The 22,083-nt window shown below is 46.8% G+C and overlaps 1 protein-coding gene across 3 annotated transcripts; it reads right to left on the bottom strand.

The window, feature by feature from the left end:
- Window positions 1-1,299: 1,299 nt before the first annotated feature.
- On the bottom strand, window positions 1,300-12,802 carry LOC135272682 (ATP-binding cassette sub-family C member 6-like). Of its 3 annotated transcripts, none has more exons than XR_010340684.1 (4): window positions 8,249-9,418; window positions 7,885-8,101; window positions 3,503-3,674; window positions 1,300-1,840 (listed from the first exon to the last, which is right to left on the bottom strand). XR_010340684.1 is itself a non-coding variant. In XM_064371184.1 (4 exons), exons 1-3 carry the CDS (start codon window positions 11,874-11,876, stop codon window positions 3,630-3,632), a joined length of 258 nt encoding a protein of 85 aa, XP_064227254.1. In that variant the 5' UTR covers window positions 11,877-12,802; the 3' UTR covers window positions 1,300-1,840; window positions 3,503-3,629. The 3 variants fall into 3 exon arrangements, 1 of the variants encoding a protein (XP_064227254.1); XM_064371184.1 differs by lacking the exon at window positions 8,249-9,418 and adding an exon at window positions 11,830-12,802 and having other exon boundaries at window positions 7,885-8,050; XR_010340683.1 differs by lacking the exons at window positions 7,885-8,101; window positions 8,249-9,418 and adding an exon at window positions 4,368-7,878 and having other exon boundaries at window positions 1,302-1,840.
- Window positions 12,803-22,083: the final 9,281 nt, after the last annotated feature.

Raw genomic sequence — 22,083 nt, 5'->3', positions numbered from 1 at the left:
CCACACAAAGCCAGAAACCAGGAGTCTCGGCAAAACCAGGGTGCCTGACCACATTGTCATCCACCACATCATACGGCCGCAGAACTGACCAGGACATCCCCAAGATGGCGAGCCTGGTGGAGGGTCCCACCAGCAGCAGTGGGGGAGCTCCTCGATTAGTGTCCAGGTTTCTGCAGCATGGAGCTTTCATTCAGTCCAGCTGCACCTCCTCCTCCTCATCACCCCCTCACTGATCAGAACAAAGTCGAGGTAGGCTGCAGGGGCTTGAGTGAAGGCGAAGCCTGACATCAGAGCACATCCTGCTCCTTTAAAAGCCACAGGTTGGAATCTGGAGCTGACTCTGGTCTGGGAAACTGCAAGGACTTGGGTTTCAGTAAGTGACCTTTCTGTTGGCACTAGTTGAGGAGGGCTTGCCATGATGTCAGGCCTGCGAGGCCCCACCAGGGAGGAGGGAGGAGGGAGGATCTGGGCGGCCGCTTCCAGTAAAAGGCAGGCATTTTGGCAGCTGGCGGTTTCGAAGGCTTGTTGCTATTGTCAATGATGATAAGCTGATTATTGCAGCACTTGTTCTTAAAGTTCCCCCAATTGTTCCAGCTGAGTCACGAGTTACATCATTGTGAGTTGTTTCTTTATGGGCATGAAGAGCCCTCAGCTTTTCTTCATCTTTCTCAGTAACTACGTGAACTAGAAACTCCAGCCTCCTGCTCCAGCACAGGCCAGGATTGGCAAGGACCATCGTGGACCACCACATCCAAGTCCCCTGGGCTGACAGCAGAGTCACAGGAGGTGACCCTCAGCTCTGAGTAGACACATGAAGACTTAAGAGCTTCACAGGGATTTAGTTTGCTCTCAGAGTCACCAAAACATGAGTGAAGACTGTGGATCTGGGAAACGTCAAGCCCTACTCAGACAGAGCTCTCCACCCGCAGGCTGTGCCACCCTTCCTCTGTCTGGGTCGCGCCAGAGCTGGGCCTGAGCCAGAACGCTAGAGCTAACATTTGTGACAGTGTTTCCATTATAAAATGCCACCCCCCATAACCCATCTGTTAAATTATCCTCAAAGCTACAGGCTGGCAGACACGGTGTTCTTATTTCCTTCAGGACAGAGGGAGTGCCCCCCACCCCAGGTCTCCCAGGATGCTCCCAGGCAGCACTAACCCAGGGGAATTAGCTACGGGTTTCAGCAATTCCAGTCCTCCCTCATGTGCGGAGCTGTGGGCCACGGCCTGGAGCTGCTCAGCCAGGGAACTGTTAACCTCAGCGGCGGCGTGCTCAGGACCAGCTTTGGAAACCTGTGGTGTTAAGGCTTGAATGCAACAATGTCACCGTACTGGGTGGAGGGGAATACGGGTTTCTTCACAAGCTGTCAGGAAATCTAGATGTGGCCCAGCAACTGAGGAAGGGAGACGAGGCGGTACCTCCAGGCACACAGCTCACACCACAATGCACTGCAAGGCAACGTGTTAGCCCAATTCTAAAAATCCACAGTAACACTTTTCAAATACAGGAATCAAAAGAACAGCAGTTTTACAATGTAGGGAAATTTAATGCATACTATATAAACATTACTTACATCAGAAATCACTAGGACAGCGGCATTTTTCACAAATATAAATTAATTACTGTTTAGTCAACAGGTTTTAAAAGTCCACAATTTTACAGTAAAGAAAAACCATCCGTCCCCTGATGAGAGGGGCCCAGATGGCCTAAAGCAGCCTGGACCCTTGGCATGGCTCCCCTTGCCCAAGCGGGCAGCCTTCAGAGGAGCCGGAAGACGCTGGTGCCGGGCAGCTGCTCCTGCTGAAAAGTGGATTTTGGTCTGTAGGATTTCATTTGTACTCTGTTATAAAAAATATACAAAATCTCAAAATACTCTATAATAAGAAATATACAAACTCTATTTGTACTCTGTTATAAGAAATATACAAACCCTCAAAATACTCTGTTAAAAAATATACAAACTATATATATTTGTACTCTGTTATTAAAAATATACACTCTGTACTCTGTTATAAAAAATATACACAATCTGTTTGTACTCTGTTATGAAAAATACAGAAACTCTATTTGTGTTCTGTTATAAAAAATTACAAGCTCTCAAAATACTGTTATAAAAATATACAAACTCTCAAAATACTCTTTTATAAAAAATATCCAAACTCTCAAAATACTGTTATAAGAAATATACAAACTCTATTTGTACTCTGTTATAAAAAATACACAAACATTATCTGTACTCTGTTATAAAAAATATACAAACTCTCAAAATACTCTGTTATAAAAAATATAAAACTCTTTGTACTGTTATAAAAAATATACTAACTCTATTTGTACTCTGTTATAAAAATTACACAAACTCTCAAAATACCCTGTAAGAAAAAATATACAAACTCTCAAAATACTCTGTTATGAAAAATACACAAACTCTATTTGTACTCTGTTATAAAAAAATATAGATTTTTGTAGAAATTTGTCAGCTGATTCCAAAATTAGATGGAAAGTCAATAGACTAAGACTAGCCAAAAGAATTTTGAGAAGGCTGGGCATGGTGGCTCATGCCTGTCATCCCAGCACTTTGGGAGGCTGAGGTGGGTGGATCAGCAGGTCAAGAGATCGAGATCATCCTGGCCAACATGGTGAAACCCCATCTCTACTAAAAATACAAAAATTAGCTGGGTGTGGTGGCACATGCCTGTAGTCCCAGCTACTCGGGAGGCTGAGGCAGGAGAATTGCTTGAACCTGGGAGGCAGAGGTTGCGGTGAGCCGAGATCGCACCACTGCACTCCAGCCTGGCACCTGGTGACAGAGCAAGACTCTGTCTCAAAAAAAAAAAAAAAAGAATTTTGAGAAAGAATTATAATAGCAATGTTGAAGAATTCACAATACCCAATTTCAATACTACAGTAATTAAGATGGTGTACTGCTGATTAAAAAAATGCAGACACATAAATCAGAGACAGTCCAGATGTAGACCCAAAAATTTTAATATAATCAAATGGAGAAAGGGTAGTTTTTTACAAATACTGCTGGGATAATTGTAAATCCCTATTTTTAAAAAGCTAATCTTGATCCATATATCACACCATATAGAAAGTAATTTGACATTGTCTCATAAAGTTAGACACATACTTACAACAATCTAGGTAATTACCCAAACAAAGGGAAGATTGTGACAAACACAAAAGATGATATACTGTATTATTTCACTAATATGAAATTCTGGAAAAGGTAAACCCATCGTGGCTGAAACTAGATACATGGTTGCCTAGAACTGGGAACTGGAGGAAGGCACTCGCTGCACAGGGCCGTGAGGAACTCCTGGCCATGTTCTATATCTTGATCATGGTCACGGATACATGACTGCATGTAAATTCCAAAGCTTACTAAATGTTACACTTAAAATAGGTAAATTTACTGAATGTAAATTATTCCTCAATCAAACTAGGGAAAGTGAATTGGCTTAATTATTCATCAACCTTCCTTGAATCCAGTTTGACTTACGTGAGTCACTTCTGGCTAAGAGTCATCCATGTCCACCCTTCTTCATGCAGTACTGTTTCCTGTATCATCAACCGTTGTTCAGTGTTCATTAAGAGTGCACCACTTACACTGTTGGTGGGAGTGTAAATTAGTTCAACCACTGTGGAAGACAGTGTGGTGCTTCCTCAAGGACCTAGGAATAGAAATTCCTTTTGACCCAGCAATCCCATTACTGGGCATATATCCAAAGGATTATAAATCGTTCTACTATAAGGTCACATGCACATGAATGTTCATTGCAGCACTGTTTACAATAGCAAAGACTTGGAACCAACCCAAATGCCCATCGATGATAGACTGGACAGGGAAAATGTGGCACATATACACCATGGAATATTATGCAGCCATCAGAAACAATGAGTTCGTGTCCTTTGTACGGACATGGATGTACCTGGAAACCATCATTCTCAGCAAACTGACACAAGAACACAAAATCAAACATCGCATGTTCTCACTCATAGGCGGGTGTTGAACAATGAGAACACATGGACACAGGAAGGGGAGCACTATACACGGGGGTCTGTTGGGGGGAAATGGGGAGGACAGTGGGGGGTGGGGAGTTGGGGAGAGATAGCATGGGGAGAAATGCCACATATAGGTGAAGGGGAGGAAGGCAGCAAATCACACTGCCATGTGTGCACCTATGCAACAATCTTGCATGTTTTTCACATGTACCCCCAAACCTAAATGCAATTTTAAAAAATGCAAAAAAAAAGGAGTGCACCACTATTTTCTCCAGAATTTTCTCCCATGCCTCTCACACCCATTCCACAAGTTTTGATGTAAATGTTCAAGCAACTATGATCATATTACTTTTGCTGCTTACCTGACTATAAGATGCCTTCTGACTTCAGGTATATTAAGATGTGAAAAAAAAATGTACATCTTAGAATGGAAATGTGATAGAAGGAAACAAGGTTTAAATCTGGTGAAATGAACTTTTAATTATTATGTAATAATCTCTTTATCTTCAGTAATGCTTTTCGGTTGTCAATGTTACCTGATATAAATAAAACTAAGATGACATTCTTTTGACTTTGCTGGTATATCTTTTCCCCACCTTTTTACTTTGAGAGATCAACCTTGCCTTTACAATTAAGGGGCGCTAGAGAGCTAGTGCTGGTGGTCAGCAGTGTCTGTGATGTCCGGTGGAGGTAGACATTTGACAGAGCAGTAACAGTACCTTTACAATAAGACTTGTTTATAAGTAAACAGGATACACCTCCAGGGATCCCCAGAAATACTTGAGGAACATTGCAGAAGTGGCTAATGTCCTCTGCAAGCATGTGGAGCAAAAGCCACTGACATCTGAGTATTCATGTCATCATGATTCCCGTCTCTGTCCTCAGTTGACTTTATTCAGAATACATAAACATACAAAAATGTACTTAAAAGCCAGGAAAAATTCTACTAACATGTTAGCCTGGGTTATCACAAATCATCAAATCTGTATGCCCTATTTCACTACAAATAACACATATTACCTTTGGAATATTTATAACACTAAAAGTAAAATGAGAGAAATATAAGAGAACCCTTCTAAAATATAATGGAAAGACTGGGCAATAGGCAGACTGGATAAGAAGGCCTCTAAATCTGGCAAGAAAGAAGTCACTGATGGGCTCAGGAAAGACATTTATAGTAAAGTCCAAGGACCAGGAGCCATGTTAAAGGGAAATCAGTGAAAATCAATTACTCTCAACAATATGTTTGAGGACTTTGGGGCCAAAGGGTAGTTGCATGTTTCTTTTGAATCAGTCCATATCCAAAATCTAAGGCTTAGGACCGCCCAACTAAACGGCCTCATGCTGATTTCTTTCTGTATATCACGTTCAGTTTTTACATTGTCATCTCTTTTTATCAGATTGTTTTCACAATCTGATAAAGGGTCAAGAGAGTCCTATCAAACAACATGGTCCAGATACTCACTTTGACACCCACTGACCATGTGGCCTTAACTGCTCTGACCATCCATTTTCCCTGTCCTGGCCCCTGCCACCTCTCCAGCAACCTCAACACCCCGCTCTGGGTTCTTCCAGGAACATCATTCAGGCATTCACTCACTCATTCATTTTTTCAAGCAGTGAATATAACTGAGCACCTGCTGTGAGCCTGAGGTTGGAAAAACAGCAGTGACCACTGTATAACGTTATCTCTGTTTCTCCCGACAGCCTTGCTCGAGCAGCTCCTTGTGTCTGGAATGCTCTTTTCTGGCTAACTCCCACCAACCCTCAGGTACCATCTCTCCCAGGAAGGACACCTCCCCACCGCCATCCCCAGATGTGGCCAATAACTGAAGGCAGAGCTATAGAAGTTTAACCACAGACCTGTAAGCAAGAAATAACTGCTAGTGTAAGCTGCTGAGAGTTGGGGGGCTATTTGTTACACAGCATCATTGAGCAAAAGCTGACTGATACAAACAGGCAAGTTCTAGCTTCAAGCTTCAGAACTGGGACATTGTGAATCAACACTTAAGTGTTTTTAGCCAAGGTGGGCCAATGCTAAGCAGATGTTCTCAGAAGAGACAAAGTCTGAGATTGAGGGAGACCTGGGTGTGGGTCCCTGCTTTGTCATGCAGGGATAGTAAAAAACCTAGTTATTAAAAAAACACATTCTCTGGAATCAAGCTGTTTGGGTGCAAATCCCAGTGCTGCCACTTACAAACCATGTAACCTGGGACTAGTTCCTTAACTTTTGGGCCTCAGTTTCCTCATCTGTGAAATGGAAATGATTCTAGTACCAGCCTCACAGGCATTATGTTGAATCAGTGAGCTAATATATGTGGTGTGCTATGAGCTGCTACTTTTCAGTCATTGTAGGTGAGCTTGGCTTGGCAACTTTACTTCCAGAACCTTGTCAGGTATCCAGTCCACTTTGTGTCCTTTGGATTATTAGCAACTCTAGCTGGCATGTTGTAGCTTTCTAGGTACCAAAACCTTCTTGTGCTGTCTCCATAGCAACTGCAAGTGTAGACTCTGGAGTTGGACACACTCAAGTTCTAATCTGGTGACCTTGGGCAACTGATTTAACTCTTTGCTCATCTGTAAAATGACAGCAGTAACTTCACATGCCTGTGAGGGTATGGTGAAAATCGAATGAAATAGAGTATTTTTTACAGAAGCACTCAGCACAGCCTCTGGCTCATAGACAGTATTATTGGCTCTTCTTGGAGAGAGGTGACCTATTGGAGAGCCATCTGCTTCTGGGGATAAGCCTTCAGGGTGTGACCAGAGCACTCCACTCTTGCCACTAGGACCCTTTGAGCCTTTTTGCCCAAGGATGGCAAAAGCCAGGCACGGAGCATCAGCAAAGCCCACCTAGTACCTCCTTCTCCTCTATCTCCTGGCTGTCTGGCTTGATCCAGAAGACTCATGAGGGCCCCCTTCTTGTGCAGAAACTCCTGGTTAAAACCATCTGTACAATGGCCCCATCTGCCAGCACCGTGATCCAATCAGCCTGGGGCAGGATGTGGAGTGAGTGGGTCATGAGAATCTGTGTCTGGGCAGGGAAGGGTTAGATGTTAACACACATGTGGCCACGTTCCATGGCTCATGCCTGTAATCCCAGCACTTTGGGAGGCCAAGCCAGGTGCGAGTTCAAAACCAGCCAGGTCACCATGGCTAAGCCCTGTCTCTACTAAAAATACTAAAAGGAGCTCGGTATGGTGGCACACACCTGTAGTCACAGCTACTTGGGAAACTGAGGCATGAGAATACTTGAAACTGGGAGATGGAGGTTGCAGTGAGCTGAAATTGCACCACTGCATTCCATCCTAGGTGATGGAGCAAGACTCCATCAAAAAGAAGAAAAGAAGGGAGGGAGAGAGGGAGAGAGAGGAAAAGGGAGGGAGGGGAAGTGAAAGAGGAATGAAGGGAAGGGGAAAGAAAGTAAGAAAAGAAAATGTATACACATGTGCTTGGCCAGCCTCTGGAGCAGGGGGTAGGGTTGGAGTATTGTACCTGGACTCAGAGTAGGGAGAGCTCCCCTTCTTGCACTCCTGCCATCTTTCTTGAAAATAGCATTTTCAAATAGAGAAACAGAGGGGACTCCTTCAACCTATCTCAAGAAGACAAGGAGTCCATCTGACCCAGACCAATCATCCAAGGCAGAGCTGTAGTAGGTAAACCACAGACACAGAAGCAGGAAACAGCTGCTGTTGTAAGCTGATGGAATCTGAGGGGTTGTTTGTTATGTAGCATCATCACAGCAAAAGCTGACCAATACAAAGAGGAAAATTGGACTCAAGTGGAAGGGGGCGGTGAGAGAAACTTGGGTTAGGACTGGATGCTAAGGGCATCCTCTGCCTTTGTCCTGTGCCCTCTGACACATGTTCACAAACTTACTGTTCCGTGGAGTAGCCCACCAGGCCCAATGACCTGGATGAAGATGTGCTGGCCGATGTGGGTGCCCAAAGCCACCAGGGGGTCATCCAGCAGGTACACAGCTGCCTTTCTGTACACAACCCAGGTGAGGCTCAGCTGCTGCTTCTGGCCCCTGAGAGATTCATGCCTTGTGACCACAAAAGGAACAGTGTCCTGAGTCTGCATCTACAGGGTGAGACTGGGGAGCCCAGGCAGGAGCAGGTTGGGGTGAGGTGTAGCTCCCCATGTCTGTCCCCTGGGCACATGCTCAGCTTCAAAGGCACTCACACCCAAGCCAGCATCCCCTCCAACCTCCCCTTCCCAGCACACTTCCTGGAGGAGTTACCTGTGCTTCCCAAGCTACTCTGTCTCCTACTCGCTCTCTGTAACCATTTGAGTCCAACTTCTGTTCCTGTCTCCACTGAGACCACCTTTAATGAGGACACCATTCATTTCCCTATTCCATGATCCAGTGGCAACTTTTCAGTCCTTTTTTTATTTTAAATTTTAATTGATTTATTTTAGTTTTTATTGATATGTAATAGTTGTGCCTATCTGAGGGGCACAGGTGATATTTTGAGACCTGTAGAGCAGCGGCCCCCCCCAATATTTTTGGCACCAGGGATCGGTTTTGTAGAAGACAACTTCTCCATGGACCTGGGGCAGGGGGTTGGTTTTGGGTGATTCAAGCATATTACATTTATTGTGCACTTTGCTTCTATTATTATTACTTATTGAGATGGAGTTTTGCTCTTGTCACCCAGGCTGGAGTGGAATGGCATGATCTTGGCTCACTGCAACCTCTGCCTGCTGGGTTCAAGCAATTCTCCTGCCTCAGCCTCCCAAGTAGCTGGGATTACAGGGGCCTGCCACCACAACTGGCTGGTTTTTTGTATTTTTAGTAGAGATGGCTTTTCACCATGTTGGCCAGGCTGGTCTCTATCTCCTGACCTCAGGTTACCTGCCCATCTCACTGAAAGTGCTGGGATGATAGGCATGAGCCATTGTGCCTGGCCTGCTTCTATCATTATTACATTGTAAAATATCATGAAATACTTACACAACTCACCCTAATGTGGAATCAGTGAGAGCCTCAGCTAGTTTTGCTGAAACTAGATGGTCCCTCTGGCTGCAATGGGAGACTGTGATAGATCATCAGGCATTAGATTTTCATAAGAAACATGCAGCTGCAGGGCACGGTGGTTCACACTTGCAATCCCAGCACTTTGGGAGGCCAAAGCAGGTGGATCATGAGGTCAGGAGTTTGATACCAGCCTGGCCAACATGGTAAAACCCCGTCTTTACTAAAAAAATACAAAACTTAGCCATGCATGGTGGTATGTGTCTGTAATCCCAGCTGCTCAGGAGACTGAGGCAGGAGAATGGCTTCAACCCAAAAAGCAGAGATTGCAGTGAGCTGAGAACACACCACTGTACTCCAACCTGTCAAAGAGTGAGACTGCATCTCAAAAAAGAAGAAAAGAAGAAGAAGAAGAAGAAGAAGAAGAAGAAGAAGAAGAAGAAGAAGAAGAAGAAGAAGAAGAAGACGAAGAAGAAGGAAGAAGAAGAAGAAGAAGAAGAAGAAGAAGAAGAAGAAGAAGCCGCCGCCGAGATCCCTCGCATGTGCTGTTTACAGTAGGGTTTGCGCTCCTCTGAGAATCTAACACTGCCACTGATCTGGAGGTGGAGCTTAAGTGGTGATGTGAACAATAAGGAGTGGCTGTAAACACAGATGAAGCCTCACACGCCTGCCTGCTGCTCACCTGCTGTGCTGCCTGTCCAGGTCCTAACAGGCCTCAGACTGGTACTGATACATAGCCAGGGGGTGTGGGGATCCCTGATGCAGACAGTATGTAATGATCATATCAGGGTAACTGAGAGAGTCATCACCTCAAATATTTATCTTTTGTATTGAGAACACGACAATCCTTGTCTTCTAGCTATCTTGAAATTTACAAATAAATTCTCATTCACTATGATTTCCCTTGTGTACTGTTGATTACTATCACTTATTCCTTCTATCTAGGCCTTCTTGCCTTTCATGCATTCTTTTTTAAAATTATTTTTATTTATTTTTGAGACAGAGTCTCGCTCTTTCATCCAGGCTGGAGTGCAGTGGCATGATCTCGACTCACTCCAACCTCCACCTCCTGGGTTCAATCGATTCTCCTGCCTCAGCCTCCCGTGTAGCTGGGATTACAGGTGCACCACCATGCCTGGCTAATTTTTGTATTTTTAGTAGAGATCGAGTTTCACCATGTTGGCCAGGTTGGTCTCGAGCTTCTGACTTCAAGCAATCCACTCACCTTGGCCTCCCAAAGGGCTGGGACTAGAGGCATGAGCCACCGCACCCGGCCATTCATTCATTCTTTTTTTTTTTCTCTGTAATCTAGACTCAGATAATACATTCATTCATTCTTACATTAATTCATTCCACTAATAACTACTGCCTGGTTATCATATCCCCATCAGGATTCTAGGCTTTGGGGAGACAGCAATGAATGAAACAAAGTTTCTGCTATCTGAATGGATCTGTCATGCTAATGAGGGAGAGACAGGCAACCCATAAACAAACCAGTAACACACACAGCACATCGGGTGGAAAGCTCTATGAAGAATAAATACTAAAGCAGGTGCAGCCAGGTGCTGTGGCTCATGCCTGCAATCTCAGCACCTTGGGAGGCCGAGGTGAGTGGATCACTTGAGGTTAGGAGTTCGAGATCAGCCTGGCCAACATGGTGAAACTCCATTTTTACTAAAAGTACAAAAATGGTGGCACCTGCTTATAATCCTAGCTACTCAGAGGCTGAGGTGGGAGGATTGCTTGAACTTGGGAGGTGGAGGTTGAAGTGAGCTGAGATTGCACAACTGCACTCCAGCATGGGGAACACAGCAAGATTCTGTCTCGAGAGAAAAAAGGAAAAGAAAAAGGAAAGGAAAGGAAGGAAAAGCAGGTGTAGGTGGAAGGCACACTAGCATGAGCAGGGTTGTGGTGGTCGTGGTGGATAAAGTAATCAGGGAACGCTTCTCTGTGAATGTGACAGAAGTGAGGGATGAGCCCTGGGAACTACCGGGGAGAGATTTCCAACAGTGGGAACAGCAGGTGCAAAGGCCCTGGAGACAGTGTGTGCTCCGGGGGATCAGAGAACATCACAGAGACTCTGGAGGCTGGAGTGAAGCCAGGAGATGATGATGAGAGATGGGGATGATGGACACCAGAGCAAGGTGACAGGGACCTTGCCAGGGATCATCATGACTTGGGCTTCAACTCTGAGGGAAATGGGATGGCCTGAGGTCAGGAGCTCGAGATGAGCCTGGCCAACATGGTGAAACACTGTCTCTACTAAAAATATAAAAATTAGCCAGGTGTGGTGGCACATGCCTATAATCCCAGCTACTCAGGAGGCTGAGGAGGGAGAATTTCTTGAATTTGGGAGGGGAGGTTGCAGTGAGCCAATATTGCACCACTGCACTCCAGCCTGTGCAACAGAGTGAGACTCCATCTCAAACACACACACAAATGGAGGGATGGATTTGGCCTGGGGGTCACAGTTTGCAAGCTCCTGCCGAAGCCATAGCTCCAGATGTATATATCCTGTGTCTTGGACATCTCTGTCCAGACCTTTGGTGAGGCCCAGAGAGGGGAAGCAATTAGATCAATGTCACCCAGCAAGGCAGGACAGAGTAAGACAGGAGCCTAGTCATCTCACCCTCAGTTGTCAGACAGACCCTCACAGCCAATCCCTACCACAACTCCTTGCCTCTCTCTCTGTCTCCATTTCTATTTATTGGTTAATGATTATTTATTGAGCACCTCATATGTGCTTGACCCTGAGCTGAGCCCTTCTCCCCCACTTCCCTGACCAAGGGACCCAAATGACCCCCGACTGCAATGCCTCCCTGACCCAGAAGACCCAAGACTCTCACCTGCTCCCCAGTTGAAGTGTGGACTCCTGCAGGGAAGCTGTCCACATGTAGCCGCAGGGCACAGGCCTCTAGGACTCTCTCCGGCCAGGCTGGGTCCAGCTCCTGCCCGAGGCACACTTTCTCCACCACAGAGGTGTTCTGCACCCAGGCCTCCCGGAGCATGTAGGCCACCGAACACTTAAACACAACTTACTTTGGTCACAGAAGGATGAGGGGCACAGAGGTATGACAGGTTTAGAGGAGCAGTGGGAGCTGGGCTCTCGGTGGGTGGCGGGTGGAGAGAATGAATGAAAGTGAGCTTGGCTGGGATGGGGAGGGCTGGGAAGGCAGCGAGGAAGGGGGCTTTCAGGATGATGGGGACATCCTAGCAGGCAGAGGGTGGCCTCACTTTGATGCTCACAAACCCCTCCACATTTGACAGCTCCCCAAAGAGGACGGACAGCAGGGAGGATTCCCTGTCCCCACTGGACCGACTACAGCCAGGAAACAGCCCTGGGGCATGGTGAGGTTTATTCTTTTAATGCAAGAAAGGAGACATGACCTTGGTTAGGGCCCAGCCCCCATCTTTGGGAAGGGTGAGCCCCAGATGGAGCCGAGCGTTCCTGCTCCGGGAGTCTAAGGGCACCTGTGAGGCTGTTCTTTTCCCAGTCCTTGTCTGGCTATTTGAGCAACCATCCTCTGCACATCTGTGCATGTGCACACACATACACACACACAAAGCATGCACACACACATGCACATTTGCACACTCATACAAGCATGCTAGCGTGCACAGCAACACACAATGTGGGCACACAGCCACACACAAGCACATGCGCATACCCAAGCAATCCATGCTCACACACATACATGTGTGCACACACACACACACCATGCACACACATGCATGCATGTCCACCCACTTGCACACACAGAGTTGGCAGCAGCCTGAGGGTTTCACCAGCCTGGCCTCCTGCCTTGGCTCTTGCAATAAATAGGCTCTGTCCTCCCCTCCCTGCCCCTGCTCTTGGTCCCGCCCCACTCCTGTCCCTGTCCCACAGCCCATCCTCCAGCCCGTGACTGGAGGGATTTGTTAAAACCCAAATTGGCAGTGGCTCACACCTGTAATCCCAGTACTTTGGGAGGCTGTGGTGGGCGAATCACCTGAGGTTGGGAGTCCGAGACCAGCCTGACCAATATGGAGAAACTTCATCTCTATTAAAAATACAAAACTTAGCTAGGTGTGGTAACGGGTGCCTGTAGTCCCAGCTACTTGGGAGGCTGAGGCAGGAGGATCGCTTGAACTGGGAAGTGGAAGTTGCAGTGAGCTGAGATCGCAGCACTTCACTCCAGCCTGGCAACAGAGTGAGACTCCATCTCAAAAAACAAACAAACAAACAAAAAACCCAAGTCAGCTCTTAACGCTTCCCAGCTGAACCCGTCAGCACTCCCATTTCACTCAGGGTCAAAGCCTAAGTCCTGATGATCGTGACCGACATCCCGGCTCTGTCCACTCCGTGCCTCAGCTGCCCTTTCTTGGCCACACTCACCTCCTTGCTGTTTCTTGAACACAGTCGGCCAGTGGTTCTCAAATGGGGATGACTGCATCCCCCAAGAGTCATCTGGCAAGATCTAGAGATATTTTTGGATGTCACAACTGGTAGGGGGTGCTGCTGGCATCTAGTGGGTAGAGAATGGGGGTCCGCTAAACATCCCACAGTGCACAGGACAGAACCCGACAACGAAGTTTCAGCCCAAAATACCAACCATGCTGAGGTTGGAAAACCCAAGTCCAGGCATACCCCTGACCCAGGACCTTTGCATATGCCATTCCCACTGCCTAGAAGGCTCTTCTCCCACACCAGGCATGGTGGCTCATCCCTGTAATCCCAGCACTTTGGGAGATGAGGCAGGTGGATCACTTGAGGTTCGGAGTTGGAGACCAGCACGACCAACATAGTGAAACCCCATCTCTACTAAAAATACAAAAATGAGCTGGGTGTGGTGGTGTGAGCCTGTGATCCCAGCTACTGAGGAGGCTGAGGCAGGAGAATCGCTTGAACCTAGGAGGTGGAGGTTGCAGTGAGCCGAGATCACGCCACTGCACTCCAGCCTGGATGACAGAGTGAGACTCTGTTTCAAAAAAATAAAAAAGCTCTTCTGCCAGACACCTGCACGGCTCACTCTTTCCTTATGATCTCGGCTTGAATGCCAAGCCTTCCCTCACTAGGCATGCCATCACGCTCTGTCCCCCTGCCCTGGCTTCCTGTTTGGGCCTCACCTCTACCAGCACATCACCCCAAGAGAGCCAGGCCCTTGTCTGTTTCTTTCACCCAATCCCCAGTACCTAGAACAGAGCATGACCCACAGCAAGCGCTCCATCAATGACGTGAGTGAATGACGACCAATACAAATACTGCCCAGGACATATCCTCTCCCTCTTATGGAGTTTCAGGGCTGGCTGAGATTTTTGGCCACAAAGACCAAGCCGTGGAATTGGGGGCTGTAGACGATAATGATCTGGGACTGACATATGCGGCACACAAGTGAGCAAAGCCGACGAGGCTGAACCGTGGAGCTCCTCAGCCAGCCCCACCTTGGCAATGTCTTGGCCAGTCTGGGAGCAGAGGGGTGTCTCTCCCTGATGGGGGACACTCAGATGGCCTGGTCCCCATCTGCAGGAGGTACAGGAGCATCCTGGGAACCTTCCAGGCAGAGCCCCAGCCCAACCTAACCCCCCCATCCCAGGCTGGAAACCTGCCCCACCCCTCAGGTGGAAGGCGGCAGGAGCCCCAGGCAGCTTCTCCCTAAAAACATGAGGCTGGTTTCCATGGGTGTCATTCTGTACCTGTGGAGGCAGGGAGGGCTTTCCTGGAACCAGGCGAAGGTGGCACCGTGTATCATGATGCAATCCTTACCGGCAGCTGTGGGGCACAAGAGGCCAGTTTCAGGAGCCCCCTGACCTGGCCAGCCTCTGCATCAGAGAGGCCAGAGGCAGAAGCTGCAGCAGGAAATCTCTCCCACTGAACAAACTATCCTGCTACTCACTGGCTTGTGTGCGACCCTGCAGGGGTCTTGTTCTTTCCATGTCCCATGGCTAATAATCCAGGGGAAGGCAGACCGTGGCCCAGAGACCAAATCCTGCCTACTGCCTACTCTTACCAATAAAGTTTCATTGGAACACAGCCAAATCCATTCATTTCTATATTTCATGTTTTGAGCAGCTGTGACAGAAACTGGCCCATTCCTAAAATATGCACAATCTGGTCATTTATGAAAAAGTTAATGAACACCTAATCCCAGTCTTCCCAGAGAGTGAAGGGGGTGTGATTAATTTCACTGTGGCCGGGCGCGGTGTCTCACGCCTGTAATCCCAGCTCTCTGGGAAGCCAAGGTGGGTGGATCACTTGAGGTCAGGAGTTTCAGACCAGCCTGGCCAACATGGCAAAACCCCATCTCTACCAAAAAGTATGAAAATTAGCCAGGTGTGGTGGCAGGCGCCTGTAATCACAGCTATTTGAGAAGCTAAGGCAGGAGAATTGCTTGAACCTGGGAGGTTGCAGTGAGCCGGGATTGTGCCATTCACTGCACTCCAGCCTGGAAGACAGAGCGAGACTCCTTCTCAAATAATAGTAACTACTTATTAGAATATATATTATATATTTACTTTTAATTATATAACTATAATAATTATCATAACCATTATAATCAATATTAAATATTTCACTGTGACAAGTGTAATTAGATTAGTGGTTCTTGATCCTTAACACATAGTTAGAATCTCCTGAAAGATTTTCTAAAATCAAAGCTCTCATGGCTCAGCCCAGATCCATCACATCCATTCTCACAATCAGCTGCTGTGACGACGATACGCCCATTTTGCAGATGGAAACACGGAGGCTGAGATGATCTACTCGTCAGGATCAACCAGCTAGTCAGTGCTGGGGCTGGGATTTGCACCTGGGCAGTCCAACGCCATCGGCTGGCTTTTTACCACTAGGTGAGTGTTTTTCAGGTACACAGTTTTCCCAGGTTCTTCAGTACAGCAAGGGGGCGGGTGTCGTGGTCCGTGGGGTGACAAAAGCATGGGGTGGAGGGGCAAGCCCAGGTAACGAGTTTGGAGAGTCTCATCGTGCAGTAATGCTTGCAGTGATGCTATTTTCTTTTTTCCTTTCTTTTTTTTTCCTGAGATGGAATCTTACTCTGTAGCCCAGGCTGGAGTGTAGTGTCATGACCTTGGCTCAGTGCAACCTCCACTTCCCAGGTTCAAGTGATTCTCCTGCCTTAGCGTCCTGAGTAGCTGGGATTATAGCACACACTATCACACCTGGCTAATACTTGTATTTTAGTAGAGACGGTGTTTCACTATGTTGGCCAGGCTAGTCTCAAACTCCTGACCTCATGATCCACCCACCTCGGCCTCCCAAAGTGCTGGGATTACAGGAATGAGTCACCGTGCCCGGCTCGCAATGATACGTTTTTGTAGCTTGACCAAAATGTTGCCATGCTTATCATCTGGGCTTTCTGCATGAGGACAGGAACCTGGTCTGTTAGAGCAGGAGTCCCCACCCCCGCAGCTCACAGACCGGTACCAGTCTGCAGCCTCTCAGGACCTGGACCATACAGCAGGAGGTGAGAGGAGGACTGGCAAGCGTGGCGTCACCTGTGTTTATAGCCACTCCCCATCACGTGCATCACCGCTTGAACTCCGCCTCCTGTCAGACCAGCAGCGGCATTAGATCCTCACAGAAGCATGAACCCTACTGTGAACTGCACATGCGAGGGATCTGGGCTGCATGCTCCTTATGAGAATCTCATGTCTGGTGATCTGTCCCTGTCACCCATCACCCCCAGGTGGGACTATCTAGCTGCAGGAAGACAATCTGAAATCATTATTTCATTACATACCACAGTGTAATGATAATAAATGTACAATAAATGTAATGTGTTTCAATCATCCCAAATCCATGCACCCCACCCCGGGCCATAGAAAAACTGCCTTCCAGAAAACCAGTTCCCGGTGCCGAAAAGCTTGCAGACCACTGTGTTAGCATGTTCCCGACAGCACCTTGAGGTATTCAGCTCAACCACCAGCACCTCTAACTTTCACAGAGATGGGAGGGAGGCTGAAATTTCAAATCCTCTAATAACAAGGTTGGGGTTTCTTTGGCAACCAGCCCCACTGAGGCTGTCCATGTGCCTCCAGCCATCAGTCATCTCATTAGCACACAAAGACACAGCACTTCATACATTCCAAAGGCTTAGCGCTCTGCCTCAGGACACTGGGGCGGAGACCACACACAAACTCTTATTATATTCCAGTAACCCACAGAATGTAAGAAAAAATCTGCACAGTAGACACTCCGTAAGTGTCTGTTATCCAGAATGTATAAATCACTTTTACAACTCCACAACAAAACAACCCCATCTACAAACTAACAAAGCACTGTAACACACACTTCACCAGCAAGCACTTGAGAGATGCTGGACATCATTAGTCATCATTAAAACCAGAAAGAGACACCCCTTCACTCACACTAGAATAGTTACACTAAAACAAACAAGTGTTGACAAAGGTGTGCGGAAACTGGAACTGTTAAACACTGCTGCGACGATATGAAATGCTGCAGCATAGGTGTCAAATAACTTGGAGTTTTTCAAACAGTTACAAATAGATTTACCATGTGACTCAGTGATTCCATTCCTAGGTATATCCCCTAAAGACGTGAAAACAGGTGTTCAAACAAAAACTGGTATGCTCTTTAAATGTGTCAAGATCATAAATATGCAGGAAAGTCTTGGGAACAGCGCCAGGAAAACTGGATCAGAATGAGAAAACACATTACACTCCCAGGCGGGGCAGGAGGTAAAAGTGAAATGAGCTTGTGAACTGAATTATCACGTAGGAACCGTGCTGATTTCCCGATCGAGGGGTTATGCGGCGGTAACCTGGGAGAGTGTCCGCGATTTGGGTAAAATATACCGGAGTATTTTGTGGGACGCTGCAAATCTGGTGCAGCCATAAGTGCTGGGGACTCTAGGAAAAGAAACAGGTTCTATTTTGCACTGCTACTGGAAGGTTCCTAGAAGTATGACATTGTTACAAACTAAATTACTTTTTAAAACAACCATATCAATACTATGCCAGAAAAGCAGAGACATCACCAAAATCCACTATAGAGGCTACGCTTCGTTCAAAGCTGTGAACGCTTATAAAAGCCTCAATGTCAACAGACTCCCCTTAGTAGACACTGTTATATACATTAGTATTAGCGGCTACTGTGTGGACACATTAGTGTTACGGTACAGTGTGGTTATCAGTGTTAGGGCACGGTGCACATATCACACTGGTGTCGGAGAACAGTGAGGATACCACATTAGCATTAGGGCACCGTGTGGATAGCATCACATCAGTATTAGAAGCAACGGTGTGGATATCAGATTAGCGTTAGAGTACGGTGTGGATATCACACTGGTGTTAGGGCACGGTGCACATATCACACTGGTGTCGGAGAACAGTGCGGATACCACATTAGCATTAGGGCACCGTGTGGATAGCATCACATTAGTATTAGAAGCAACGGTGCGGATATCAGATTAGCGTTAGAGTACGGTGTGGATATCACACTGGTGTTAGGGCACGGTGCACATATCACACTGGTGTCGGAGAACAGTGCGGATACCACATTAGCATTAGGGCACCGTGTGGATAGCATCACATCAGTATTAGAAGCAACGGTGCGGATATCAGATTAGCGTTAGAGTACGGTGTGGATATCACACTGGTGTTAGGGCACGGTGCACATATCACACTGGTGTCGGAGAACAGTGAGGATATCACATTAGCATTAGGGCACCGTGTGGATAGTATTACATTAGTATTAGAAGCAACGGTGTGGATATCAGATTAGCGTTAGAGTATGCTGTGGATATCACACTGGTGTTAGGGCACGGCATGGATATCATAGTAACGTCAGTGCACGGTGTGATTATTACATCAGAGGCCACTGTGAGAACACATCTTAGCAGCCACCGTGTCTGGGACGTTGGCAATGACATCAGGGTGTAGTCGTAAGGATGGGATTTGGGGATTTCATTTTTCTAGATGACTTTCTTCCTTTGCTGAGTACTCTGAAGACTCTCTTCTCTGCACTCAGGCCCGTGGAAAGGAAGCTTTTTACTCACCAATGAACAACACCTAGTTGACACGACCCTCGTGCTGCCCTGAGGAAGTCGAAGCTCCTCGCTGCCTCTGGCACCTCAGAGGGAAGTTGGTCAGGGGTGGGTTCGCGCGCCCTCTGGTGGCGCCAGAGCGCAGCACACACGCTCTCGCTCAGTTTCTCGGGGACATGCACCCCCGCCTGGCTGTCCTGAAATAATACCTACAAAATTCAATATTCAGTTTATTCAGTGTAATAATTTTGGAAATTCAAACCAAAATGAAGCCCACTGTAGCCATATCCTTCCCAAAATGGTGATGGAAGACTTTGGAAGCCGTGTAGAGTGAAATGAATATATGCAGAAAATAAGAAAAACAAAAACCTACTCAAAATAGTCCAGAGACTGTAATTTGAAATGCGAAACTATAAAATATCTAAATCTGTGTGACATTGGGTTTGGTGTTGAGTTTTGACACACAGCATCAAACGCCAGTTAGTGAAAATACTGATAACAGACTTTATAAACTAAGTATTCTACTGTGAAAAACCGTATTCAGAGAACAAAAAAGACAGACGTGAGAACATATTTACACAATACATACGTGATTTTAAAACTGGGTAAATATCTGAACAGATACTCAAGCACAGCAAATACGCCGATAGCAGGCTGGGCATGGTGGACGCCCATCTCTACTCAAAATACAAAAATTAGCCGGGCGTGGCGGCGCATGCCTGTAATCCCAGCTCCTCGGGAGGCAGAGGCAGGAAAACCGCTTGAACCCGGGAGGCGCAGGTTGTGTGGGCCGAGATCACGCCATTCCTCTGCCCTACCGTATATGTTAAAATGCAGATTCACTGAACCAGACTAAATTGTATTCAGTGGAAGGCTGATCAAGGATTCTAAAGAATGCAAGCTTTTGCTTTATCTACTTCTGACCTAGAGGCACCCCCACTTCCCACTTCCCGTTGCTCCTCCTTACTGAACCAAACGACTGTACTCTTACACATACTGATTGGTGGCTCACGTCTCCCTGACATGCACAAAACCAAGCTGTGCTCCTACCACCTGGGACACATGTTGTCGGGGCCTCATGAGGACGCATCACGGGTGCGGGAATCCTCAAACTTGGCAAAATAAACTCCGTAAAACATCTGAGGCCTGTCTCAGCTTTTCGGGGTTCATACAGGAAACGTCGGATGTTAATGTTTGTAAAACAGACGCTGTTCTATCTACTATTTATACTGCCGATTAACCTGAGACTTTCTCCACAAAATAAAAAATGTTGATGAGGGACAAATAATACATTTAAACGTAAATAATGTTGCAAGTTGTAACATGCCTACTTTTCATTTTTTAATACTGTTTTGACTACTTTAACACTGTAAGAAAAATGAGTAATTAAAACATGAATAAAAGTGTTTATGGGGGTGGACATGTTTCCTCCAGCGTCAGGCTTGGGGTGACTTGAAAGACACCTGCCCATCCCCAGCTTTCATCCCAGCTGTCCTGGTGGTGGCTCTAAGCATTTGTCCTTTCTCTATACGAAGATCAAACTCCAGAAACAAACCCACATCTTACAGTATGTTATGACCCGCTATCATGATGAGCAGCCGAAGCCTCGAGCAAGGGACGCTTCTGAAAAGAAGACTTAGAATATAACGTGTGGAAGTCAAGCCAGTGTCGGAGCTCCTTCCTCTGCACACGGGGAGAGACAGGAAGCCTTTGCCTCACCTTCCTCGCATGGCCTGTAGCCACGTCTCCCCAGGTCAGACTTGAGGAGAACGAAACTCTGGTCTTCACTGTGGATGCGCTACCAGGTGCTCCAAAGCCAGGGCCTCTCCCCGGGTAGGTCCTGAGGAGAACGAAGCTCTGCTTCTAACCCTAAGCCTGTCCCTAGACTTTGACCCTGACCCTAAACCCTGGTCCATACCCTGGTCCCTCATTCTGACCCTGACTTTTTGATCTTGACCCCACCCCTAACCATCCTTCCAGCCCTGACCCTGGCCCTGACCCTAACCCTAACTCTATCATTATCACTACAATCTCTCTCTAATCTTACCCTCTAGGGCTAAACAGCTGTACCCAAAAGCGCTTCTGGATTATTTAACTTCTTTCCCTTGAATTCTCTAAGGACATCCTAAAGGAGATGTCATCACGTATTCTGCAGTCCCTCTGAGCAGTGTGGCTTCAGATAAGAAGTTCTAATACTCTGCAAGACAGAAGAAGCGTGAAGGGTGGCAGCACCGGGTTGTCAGGAACGCACGCTGGCATTCACGGTGGTCACTGGCGTGTTCTCCACACGGTTTCAGTTCATTTTCTATGAACACATTCTGACCGCTCCATCCCACCTACCTACGTTTTTGCATGGCCACATGACTTCTTCTTCTTCTCTTTTTTTTTTTTTTTGCCATTGAAGGTGAGAAGAAATAACACGTGACTTTTTCGGGAGAAATCGCCCAGAAACAGAGTTCCATCCAGCACGCTTTTCGTCTTTCCTATAGCAATGGGATCGTATTGACGGTACCTCCTTCAGCCTGGATTCCTGTCTTAGGATGACACAGCACAGAGCGACCTCTGGCCCGACCCATGATGAGACGCAAATCACTGAGGAAGAAGATTTTTGAGCCACTGAAACTTGGAGGTTGTTTGTCACCGTGGTTTAACCCAGCCCCCACCGACAGACGCAGGGCTGAAGAATGACTCAGAACCGGGTCTGGACACGTGAAGGGCACTCCTCCAGGCTAAGTAAAATTCAAGTCTTGTTGCAAAGATAACAGTGAGCCCGATGTGTTATTAGCGTGAGTGTGGGATAAATAAGGCATGTCAAGTGAGAGTAATGAGGAACTCAACTTTAAAAGACAGCGCTAACTTGGACTGTGGAGAGATTCCAATGTCCCACTTAGCACTTGAGACTGTGATGGCTGAACAAACCCATTAAGACCCCTAAATGAAGGTTTGGGATAAATATCTGAGAGTGTCTAATACCCCAATTATTCATCCTAGAATGGTCAGGGTCCTTCACCCCATTCTAGGGAGACTTCCAAAGGAAAAAAGACCTGCATTTCTCCAACAACCCACATCGAGAGACTTTCCTGCACTTCTGAGCTGTGGCTA

The sequence above is a fragment of the Aotus nancymaae genome, unplaced genomic scaffold (genome assembly GCF_030222135.1).
Source record: "Aotus nancymaae isolate 86718 unplaced genomic scaffold, 86718_ANA_hifiasm-v0.15.2.pri h1tg000124l, whole genome shotgun sequence".
Taxonomy (NCBI): Eukaryota; Metazoa; Chordata; class Mammalia; order Primates; family Aotidae; genus Aotus; species Aotus nancymaae.
The sequence above is the reverse complement of the archived record's forward strand: the minus strand, read 5'-3'. Positions and strand labels throughout refer to the sequence as shown.

Excerpts from the sequence above, each read along its gene's own strand:
- LOC135272682 (XM_064371184.1), bottom strand. The coding sequence starts at position 11,876 with ATGTGGACAGCTTCCCTGCAGGAGTCCACACTTCAACTGGGGAGCAG. Across the intron at positions 8,051-11,829 it reads ACACTTCAACTGGGGAGCAG|GCATGAATCTCTCAGGGGCC; the intron begins GTGAGAGTCTTG and ends TGTGGTCACAAG. Across the intron at positions 3,675-7,884 it reads GTGGGCTACTCCACGGAACA|GTCCTTGAGGAAGCACCACA; the intron begins GTAAGTTTGTGA and ends TTCTATTCCTAG.